At 40.8% G+C, this 11,048-nt stretch overlaps 1 protein-coding gene across 6 annotated transcripts in view; it reads left to right on the forward strand.

Annotated features, from left to right (window-relative positions):
• Pde4b (phosphodiesterase 4B) overlaps positions 1-6,303 on the forward strand; it is a 539,717-nt gene extending 533,414 nt beyond the window's left edge. For all 6 annotated transcript variants that reach the window (XM_031377963.1, XM_031377964.1, XM_031377965.1 and 3 more), the window contains 4 exons: positions 702-856; positions 948-1,070; positions 1,740-1,922; positions 4,057-6,303. In XM_031377963.1, the coding sequence (XP_031233823.1) occupies positions 702-856; positions 948-1,070; positions 1,740-1,922; positions 4,057-4,422 (827 nt within the window). In that variant the 3' untranslated portion in view covers positions 4,423-6,303. The remainder of the gene's footprint in view (positions 1-701; positions 857-947; positions 1,071-1,739; positions 1,923-4,056) is intronic.
• Positions 6,304-11,048: the final 4,745 nt, after the last annotated feature.

Here is an 11,048-nt window from a genome sequence, read left to right on the forward strand (position 1 = left end):
GTCAATTTAACATGCTGATAGTTTGTTTCTCAAGGGAAATGTAGCTACTTACAGTACTGAGACATATAAAGCATGTGTGTAAATCTGTGCCCTTGGCTAGAAGGTTAACAGAACAATGGGGCTTAAATTATAGTTTGGGTGCCTAGCCATTGCAGTTTCTGGTATAGAAACCCAGAAAAAGGAAAACCTAATATCAACATTGTTTTTAAAACTGTTTATGCTCAGTTGTCATATTTATAGAAACTTCTAAAAGCTACATTATTGAGTTAAAATAAAATTATATGCCAACAAACCTTTTTTTTTTTTTTTTTGGAGATCTAAACTCACAATTGTCAGAAGTTGGGGAGTGTATATGAAAGTGAGCATAGTTTGAAAATTTTAATACATTTGATAACGCATCTGTGTTTTTATTTCATTCTTTTTCAAAATACAAAATTCATGAAGACTTAAAGGAAATTATAAGCTGAGATGAAAATACAGTTTATCTAATGTTAAATTCTTCATCTCATATGAAAGAGAAAAGTAGTGTAATATCTCGAGGAATCATCTTTTGTTCTGCTTCCCTTGTATGTAATGACCTATGAATGATGGCTCTTGAAATAATTTAAAATGAGCTAGATCAAATTTCACACTGAAGAGATGCCAGTGTTTGCATTATACAATTTTATTACATTCTTATGGTCATCATTTTTCTTTATTAGATTCCGAACTTGCTTTGATGTATAATGACGAATCTGTGCTGGAAAACCATCACCTTGCTGTGGGATTCAAACTACTGCAAGAGGAACACTGCGACATCTTCCAGAATCTTACCAAGAAGCAACGCCAGACACTCAGGAAAATGGTGATTGACATGGTAAGATTCCAACCTGCATCCTTCACCTACATTTGCCATTTTCTCATATAGACTGACTTGATTGAAAGTTTTAATTCTGTCTTTACTCAAGGTGTTAGCAACTGATATGTCCAAACACATGAGCCTCCTGGCAGACCTTAAAACAATGGTAGAAACCAAGAAGGTGACAAGCTCTGGTGTTCTCCTCCTGGACAACTATACTGACCGGATACAGGTATCTGATGTTTAACACAAAGCCAAGCTAAACAAAAGCAAGCAGTATTTAGAAAACAAAACCAGAAATTTGGTTAGTTGCATGACATAGGTTACTACTAAACCTTTGGGCATATTTTTAAAACAAGTTAAGAAAATAGAGCTTATCACTTCATTTATGAAGTAAACAATACTGTTTTCATTGAATGGCTTAGTTCAAATGGTTTAGTTTAAAATTTGAGTTGCAATGTCTATTTATAATAAGGTATATATGAATATTGGTCTTCAAAGCTCACATTTGAATACAAGTCCTGCCAATTGTAACTTTGTTAGATCTGATTTTGCTAAACAAATTGCCATCAGTTGTTCTTTTCCCATCTAGAAGTAACTACTTTGGGTCATTCTTTGCATTCTTTCCAAACTAAGGAAAGAAATGTTAGCAGAATTTGACTTCTAATATCCATTCCAGTTTTTAAACTCAAAAAACATCAGTCTTTCCTTTTTGAGTCTCTAGTGGTATATAATCAACCCTGGCCAACACCATTGAAATACTGCTCTTTTGATGGGTGTATTATAATTATATTCAACTAAAATGTTCTTGGTAAAAAGTGTACTAGAATGAGAGGGATAAGATATTCTGGTGGCATTTACGTTTAGTTTTATGGGATTTTCCACAACTTGATCATTTCAGGTTCTTCGCAACATGGTACACTGTGCAGACCTGAGCAACCCCACCAAGTCCTTGGAATTGTATCGGCAATGGACTGATCGTATCATGGAGGAGTTTTTCCAACAGGGAGACAAAGAACGGGAGAGGGGAATGGAGATTAGCCCAATGTGTGATAAACACACAGCTTCTGTGGAAAAATCCCAGGTATCTACACTGAGATTTTTTTTCAATGTTTTTATGAGCTCTACCAATAGTTCCTTTCTTTTATCCAATGTGTGTGTGTGTGTGTGTGTGTGTGTAAAATGGTAAAAGCAACTATACATTTAATTCCATCATATTTATTATTCCTTTGCTTTCTCTATGCATGGTCTCTCATGTGAGGCATTAAGCAAAGTTTCTGGTTATCTAAGACCTCATCAGATTTGGTGGACACATGAGCACCTGTACCCTTCATCCCCCCCTAGATTTCCCCTCATCCCTTCTCCATCCAGGAGCTCAACTCCTTATCTCTGCTCCCCACACATCTGTTGTTCTCCTTAGTCAAGGACGATGTCACCATTTCAAAGATGAGAAAAAGATCCACCTTTGCAATGTGGGAAGTATCTTCCCAGTATAAGGCAAAACAAGCAAGCAAACAAATGAATACATAGACAGCTGTCCTCTTGGTCCACTTGGTCAACTTCTTAGTGACCCAGTTGCCCTCTCTGTCATATGGACAGGTCTCCCCAAGTGTCATGATGTCTTCATCCACACTGCTGTTTAGTTCATGGGCTCTGCTGAACATCATATGCCTGATCTGGAAAGAAAGCTTCTAACTAGAAGTTCTAAGTATTTGGGGTTTTCTCATCCCAGTTCCTAGGGAATAAACAACTAGCAATGATCTTCCATGAAAGGCTGAAATGTTTCTTACTAAAAGCAAAGCAAGTGGAGAAATTAAATGGCTGTGCTGTGCTATGTTGTGCATGTTTATCTGTTGCTGTGGGCTTCTTTCTAATCCCTGAAAATGGCCTCTAAAATTCTTTAAACCATATATAAAGAGATAAGAGGAAAAAAATGAGTGGGTCAGAACAAAGTAATATCTGAATCATCCAACCAAATTCCTGTAACTAGTGCAGATCACAGCTGCCCTGACTTTAGTATGAGTCTTGCTCATTAAGTTGGAAAAGAACTATTAAAAGGCATAATATGTGCATGCATGGGCACACACTCCATACACACACACACATAGACACATAACCACATATACATGTGCACATGGACATGGGGTGAAGTAGGGCAGACTCTCACATATGACCAAAATTCTTGTATATATAGTTTGAATATATTAAATGACTGGCCATATACTAGAATACTGATAGAGAAAGGTTTCCAACAGAGTGAAAAGATAAAACATAATGTCCCCCAAAAACCCTAGCTCATTTCCCCTTTGATCTCAACTCAGCATCCCTCTCTCCGGCCCCACCCATACTCTGACAGGGGAATTCCATTCCCTCATTCACTGGTGCCTATTCTCTCTACCTGCCCCAATCCCCAATGTTTCCTGTTTGTCTGACAGTGAGGAGGTCAGTTTAAGGCCATTAGCTAGCTCCTGCAGGATGCATAACCACATAGAGCCACAGCTTTGATTTATGCTCTTGCACACAGGCAAAAGGAACTGCTAAGTTGTTTGTATTTTCCTTCTTTCTCCTGATGGAAAAGATGGCATGCACTATGGATGCTAAACAATAGCAGCAGTACCCACCCTGGAGAAACTTGGGATTGAATTGTTTTCAAGTATTTTGTTATTATTTTAAATAGTCCTCTACAAGGCAAAGGCTTGAGAAGTTCCGGAATAGTGGAGGGCCAGCTCCTGTCATCTTGGCACGGTGACATATTTAATAGTTATCAGGGATAGAATTTTGAATCAGAACACTTCAGACTTGGCGCTTCCTTCAGAGAATGACTCACAGAATCCAAGCAGTGAGAAAATTATTCCCAGTTACATCCAGACCTAGCTGGCATATGTGAAAGGAAAGACTATTGCAGTAAGATGAACACAGGCTTTGGAGCTAGACAAAGCAGAGACTAAGGCCCATGTCTACCACTTCCAAGCTAACCTCTGTACCATGTTTGGTATCCATGATTCTCAGTTTCCTCCTTTGTAAACAGCAGGATTGAGAGGTGTTTGTACATATTGTATACAGTCCAGGGCCTACCATAGAGCAAGCGATCAAATAAACACATCTCTTACTATCAGTCCCCTTGGGTCCCCTTTCTCTTTTTATATAGAACCCAAGACAGGGTGCTTGGTTTTCAATGACCCATGCAGTAACAGATGTGTGGTCCTCTTTTCCTCCAGGTTGGTTTCATTGACTACATTGTCCATCCACTGTGGGAGACCTGGGCAGACCTGGTTCAGCCTGATGCCCAAGACATTCTGGATACACTAGAAGATAACAGGAACTGGTACCAGAGTATGATACCCCAGAGCCCCTCCCCACCACTGGATGAGAGGAGCAGGGACTGCCAAGGTCTTATGGAGAAATTTCAGTTTGAACTGACCCTTGAAGAAGAGGATTCCGAAGGGCCGGAAAAGGAGGGAGAAGGCCACAACTATTTCAGCAACACAAAGACGCTCTGTGTGATCGATCCAGAGAACAGGGATTCCCTGGAAGAGACTGACATAGACATTGCAACAGAAGACAAGTCTCCAATCGACACATAATCTCCCTCTGTGAGGAGATGAACATTCCACCCTTGACGAGCATGCCAGCTGAGTGGTAAGGCCAACCTACCATGGCCAAGGCCTGCACGGGACAAAGGCCACCTGGCCTTTCCAGTTACTTGAGTTTGGAGCCAGAATGCCAGGGCGTGAAGCAAATAGCAGTTCCATGCCGCCTTGCCTTGCCTTGCCTGCAAGCTTGGCGGAGACAGCTGTATGTGGTAGTAGAGGCCAGTTCCCACCACAGCTCAGTGGCTTGAAAACAGAGGACACAAAGCTGAGAGATTGCTCTGCACTAGCTGTTGGGAAGCTGTCCTGACAGGTGGCTGAATTCACTAACAACTTCATCTATAAATCTCACCCATCCCTTTGTCTGCCAACCTGTGTGCCTTTTTTATAAAAATGTTTTCGTGTCTTTGAAATGCCTGTTGAATATCTAGAGTTTAGTACCAACTTCTACAAACTTTTTTGAGTCTTTCTGGAAAAACAAAAAAGAAAAAGAAAGAAAACAGTTTCCCTTCTTTCTTGGGCAATATCTTTGGCTTTCCTCCAGTTAGCTTTTGCAAATAGACAGGACAGATGCAGTTCTAACCACAGGCTACTTCCTTCTCTTTGTCCAATCTGACTCTGTAGTGGCCCCTGCAAGTTAGCTGTTTGCCTGCTTTGAGCACTGTTTTCCCCTGGGAAATCTCTCTGCTTTGCTTTAAACTCATGCTCAACAAACCAGGAGGTCTGTGGAAAAGCTGTTGTTTGCCATCAGTCTATGGAGTGCTCCGTCACCCAAGGCCATGTGTGTGGCTGCGTGCAGCCTCCAGGCCACCGTGAGCTGCACACCACTTGCCGTCCCTCCTCTCTCCCCCTCCCTCACTCAAGCATACTGTTTTCAATTTAATGCTGCCGTCTTTGTCTTGTACTGCCCCCCTGCACTAACACTTCCCTCTCTTCCTGTTTATAACTATGTATTTATTACATAATGTACATATTGTAATGTTTTGTAAGTTATTAATTTATATATCTAACATTGCCTGCCAATGGTGGTGTTAAATTTGTGTAGAAAACTCTGCCTAAGAGTTGCAACCTTTTCTTGTAATGTTTTGTATTGTGTATTATATATCCCAAACATTGCTTAAGAGAGACATGAAGCCCCATTTAGCCGAATGACCATTGTTCCAACGGTCGCCCTTTCCTCATTTGAGTCCCTAAATTCCGCCCAACACTTTGATGAGCTGGTTTTGCAAACAGGATTATCATACTAGATACTAAATGCTTTATACTGAAGTTTTATTTTGTATAGTTTGGTAGGGTCTAGGAGCACTGGGATGTCGTTTTTTACCCGTGTTCTATCCAAGTCTCTGGATGCATGAGTTGGGTTGTCACTGGGCTCTGATCTAATTGTGGCTTTTCCTTCTAAAAACAAACAACACTACATTTGATCACATATGATACTGAGTATCACCAAACTACTGACCTGGAAGAGCTAGTCTCCATACTGCTCATGAGCAGAGGAGCCATGTTCGAATTCATCAAAGGCAACAAGAAGACAATGTGAATTTTTATCGTAGAATGTGAACTGATGTCGTAAATTACGCAAATGTGAAGCTTCTGATAACACTTGTTAGGCCTCTTCCTGGTGTCAGTTTCAGTTTGTAAAATATGTGTCATGCTTCAGTTCAGCATTGTGATAATAGTTAAAGAAAATGGCACAAAATGTGCATGACCAATGGGGTCGTACGTCTGTAACACTGCGTTGTTCCAGGTGGACGTTCTACTGTTTTCAAAAGTTTCTCACAATGTATGTTATAATATTATTACTATTATATATTGTGCTCAAATGCATTCTTAAGAGACTTTTATATGACCTGAATAAACAAAAGCATGAATAAATTAGATTGTAGCCCCATTCATTTCATGGTCAATTCTAAAATATTAAAGCAGGGTTTTTTTTTCTTTTTCTTCCTCGTTACAATACTTCACAAAAAAAGCAAGCCACGTTGCTCCTTCAAATCACAACTGAAGTTTCATATTCTCTGTGTCCAAAAAGTCCCATGGTTCAGAACGTCTCATTTTCTTCTTAGCAGATTATTCACCCAGCTCATTGGTACAGGAAGGAGGGTGGTGACAACTAACAAGCAAAACCACTTTCTTCATCTTGAACCATTTCCTTCTACCTCTTTAGAATTCTGAAGAGTTTAATCTCTTAGATAAATAAAAGGCATCTTCAGCTGGACTGTGTAGGCTACCACAGTGACTCACACCATCATAGTACCTTAGCTCAATGTAGAGAAACCTGTTGATTCATTTGACACTCGAGGAGTCTGAGGTCTAAAAGAGTCACCTAGACCACAACCCTCAGAACACACAGAAATGCTCAAGGACACCCCAGCCATCTGTCTACGCCCTTGCTGGTAGGTTATGCTATTTTAGAAAGAAGTTTAAATGTTATCAAGTCTTAATATCATTTTAAAATAAGTCACTCTGAGTGCGTGTGTGCATGCGTGGGACGTGACAAATACTTAGTGAGTAGCTCTTACTAACTCAGCCATAGAGAAGTAAGTGGCCTGTGGCCAGGAAAGAATCTGCTCTAGATGAATTCCTTGGTAAGAGGAAATTGCTGAATTTCTTTAGAAAATCAAAAGCTTTCCTGTTAGTTCTAGCCAGGACTTTTCCAGCATCCAGTTTCTGACTGGACATTATCATCTGATACAATGACAAAATGGAATTGATTACAAGCATTTGTATATAAAATATAGCTGATAATTATACCTAGAAGAAATGCTATCTGTTCTGTTTTCTACTAAAGACTCCTTAGTATGGAAAATGTACATGTTTTTATAATGCCATTTGGGTTCTAGTCTCAACCAGAGCTCCAGCTGAAGTGGCTTTTCCTAAAGGCCTACACACCAGACTTTTAATTCTCCCCAGCTGACAGTAATGTAGGGAAAGAGCAGTGAGCCGCTGGTACTGTCTCCAAGGCATGTGGGCCTGAAGCCTTCAGTAGTCACTGTGAACCCCATGACCTCAGCATGGCTCGCCCTGTGTGGTGGTTTTTTAGCAATGACTTCAGTCCTGTCTTAGTTTTATTTTTCCCACTGACTTCTCACTTAATTTCTGTTCATGTTAAAACATATTTATTTAAATTTTATGAGTATGGGTGTCTTGTCGTCATGTATGTCTGTGTTCTAAATGCACATGTGGTGCCCACAGAGGCAAGAAGAGGGTAGGCATTGGGTAGTCTGAGACTGGAGTTATAGACAGCTATGAGTCATCATGTATGTATCCTAGTTTAATATCTCCTGCTGATAAGACACTGACAAAGACAGCTGAGGAAAAAAAAAGGTTTAATTGGCATAAAATTCCAAGATCTTTACTATGGGGAAATCAGGAAGGCAAGAGCTTGAAATAGCTAGTCACAGCCACAAGTTTCCCTATTCTTGGTCATCAAGCCTCCATTGGACCAGTGATGTCAGATAAGGCAATCCTCTGCTACATAACCAACTGGAGCCATGGGTACCCACTATGAACTCTTTAGTTGGTGGTTTATTCCCTGGGAGCTTTGGGGGGGTGGTCTAGTTGGTTGATATTTCTAGTCTTCCTATGAGGTTGAAAACCCCTTCAGCTCCTACAGTCCTTACCCTAATTTCCCCATTGGGGTCCCCATGCTCAGTCCAATGTTTGACTGTGTACATTCGCATCTGTATTGGTCAGGATGTGGCAGAGCCTCTCAGGAGATAGGTGTATCAGGCTCCTATCAGCAAACATTTCTTGACATCAGCAATAGTGTCTGGGTTTGGTGTCTGCATGTGGGATGGATCCCCAGGTGGAACAGTTTCTGGATGGCCTTTCCTTCAGTCTCTGCTCTGCTCTTTGTCCCTGTATTTCCTTTAGAGAGGAGCAATTCTGGGTTAAAATTTTGGAGATGGGTGGGTGGCCTCATCCCTCTACCAGAGGTCCATGCCTAACTTCTGGATATGGTCTCAACAGGTTTTCTCTCCCCTTTGTAGGGTATTTCAACTAATGTCATCCCTGAGGGGTCCTGGGAGGCTCTTGCTTTCCTGGCATCTGGGACTTTCTGGTTGCTACCTCCAGCTCCCCACCCCCCATTGCTACACACCTCTGTTCAATTTCCTGACCCTCTGTACATCTCCTCCATCTCCTCTGATACCTGATTCTGCCCCTCTTTTCCCCTCCCCTTCTTCTCTTCCTCCCAAGTCCCTCCCACCCTCTACTTTCCTTGATTATTTTGTTCCCCCTTCTAAGTAGGACTGAAGCATCCACTCTTTGGTCTTCTCCCTCTTGAGCTTCATGTGGTCCATGAGTTGTATTGTGGATATTTCGCACTCTTTGCCTAACATCCACTTATCAGTGAGTATATACCATGCATATTCTTTTGTGACTGAGTTACGTCGCTCAGGATGATATTTTCTAGATCCATCCATTTGCCTGCGAATTTTATGAAGTCATTGTTTTTAATAGCTGAGTAGTACTCCATTGTGTAAATGTACCACATTTTCTGTATCCATTCCTTTGTTGGAGGACATCTGGTTTCTTTCCAGCTTCTGGCTATTATAAATATGGCTGCTATGAACATAGTGGAGCACATGTCCTTATTACATGTTGGAGCATCTTCTGGGTATATGCTCAGGAGTGGTATAGCTGGCTCCTCAGGTAGTACTATGTCCAGTTTTCTGAGGAATCACCAGACTGATTTCCAGAGTGGTTGTATCAGCTTGCAATCCCATCAGCAATGGAGGAGTGTTCCTCTTTCTCCACTTCCTCACCAACATCTGCTGTCACCTGAGGTTTTGTCTTAGCCATTCTTACTTGTGTGAGGTGGAATCTCAGGGTCATTTTGATTTGCATTTCCCTGATGACTAAGGATGTTGTATATTTCTTTAGGTGCTTCTCAGCCATTCAAGTTTCCTCAGGGAGAATTCTGTTTGGTTCTGTTCCCCATTTTTAGGGGAACTCTAGGCCGCTGAGGCAGGAATGGGTGGGCGGGTGGGGGAGCACCCTCATAGAGGCAAGGGGAGGGTAGAGGGGATAGGGAGCTTGTGGAGGGGAAATGGTAGGGGGCAGCATTTGAACTGTAAGTAAAAATATATACAATAGGAAAAAGAGCAAAAGGAAAATGCATGCCTGCCTGCTTGTATTCCATTCATTTCCCTCTTTTCATATTGTTTGAGATTCAAACCAAAGGACTGGTTACTTCCACTTTAAGACTAGGCCTTCTCATATCAACTAACATAGTCAAGACATATGGACAGGCCAACCTGATCTAGACAGTCCCTCAATGAGGCTTTCTTCCCAGGTGATTCTACATGTGTCAAACTGAAAGTAAAACTAACACAGTTTGTAAGTCCTATTATAATTTTGTGTTCAAGATGAAAATAAGAGCTCGACTCTCAATGTTGGCCTAAGTCTTTGGGAACTTCCGTAGGACCTTGTGCCTCAATATCCTCATCAGTAAAACAAGAGTTAATAATGTCTCTGTCATATGATTAACAAGAGAATCAAATGATACAATGATGTCTGAATTATTGTGTGCAGGAGTGAATGTTAATTTCAAGTAAGGAGAGGTAGCATATTCTCTATGAGATAGTTTTTGCAATCATTTTTCATGTGACTTACCTTGACAATTCTGATCAAGTCATCCTGGGCTTATCTACACAGACAGGATCAGAGTTCCAGACCCAAGAGTGCATTTTATTCATTGAGGAGGATTAGTGTGACTCTTGGCCATCTTTGTTGCTAGCACTGTGTCATGGCTGAGACTGTGTTCATTTGGGGGACCTTGATGGCTTAATCTAGGTGATTCACAAAGAGACACACAGACAACCAAAACTTTCCACACCTTGTCCCATCAACTAAACCTTCTCTATCCTACAACTGAATTTCTAAACCTTGTTGCAAAATATATACTTCCCTGATACATTTCATCTAAAAATCCAGCATGAATTCTTGCTCTAGTACCAACTTTGTGAGCTTAGGAAAGGACCTCATCTGGTGGATCTTCAGTTCTCTCTTTCCCTTTCTCTCTCTCTCTCTCTCTCTCTCTCTCTCTCTCTCTCTTTCTCTCTCTCTCTCTCTTTCTCTCTCTCTCTGTCTTGTTTATGTTTTTGTTTGAGACAGGGTTTCTCTGTATAGCCCTGGCTGTCCTGGAACTCACTCTGTAGACCAGGCTGACCTCCAACTCAAAAATCCACCTGCCTCTGCCTCCCAAGTGCTGAGATTAAAGGCGTGCACCACCATTGCCTGGCTTCAGTTTTCTTTTCTATAAAAGAGATCCATGCAATTTATAGGAAAAGATTATATAGAATGACAGGCTATTTTACAAAAGCTTCTGACACATTCCAAGTATGCAGCAAGTAAAGCTAATATTAATAGCACATTTTCATGGCTAAATAAGATAATGTACATAGACAAACATCTTCATATTACAACTTGTTATTCATTTTACCCTAAAAGTTATTTTGGATTTTAATTCTTAGAATTCTTATAAGGATACCACACCATCCTTAGCATTTTTGAGCTTTATCTTTGACAATTAAGTTAATATTTTCATACACATTGAGATTTAAAATGATAATCAGGACAGGACAAGGAATGGAGTTGTTGTTACCTCTGCCTTC

This window comes from Mastomys coucha, unplaced genomic scaffold, assembly GCF_008632895.1.
Source record: "Mastomys coucha isolate ucsf_1 unplaced genomic scaffold, UCSF_Mcou_1 pScaffold18, whole genome shotgun sequence".
NCBI classification, from domain to species: Eukaryota; Metazoa; Chordata; class Mammalia; order Rodentia; family Muridae; genus Mastomys; species Mastomys coucha.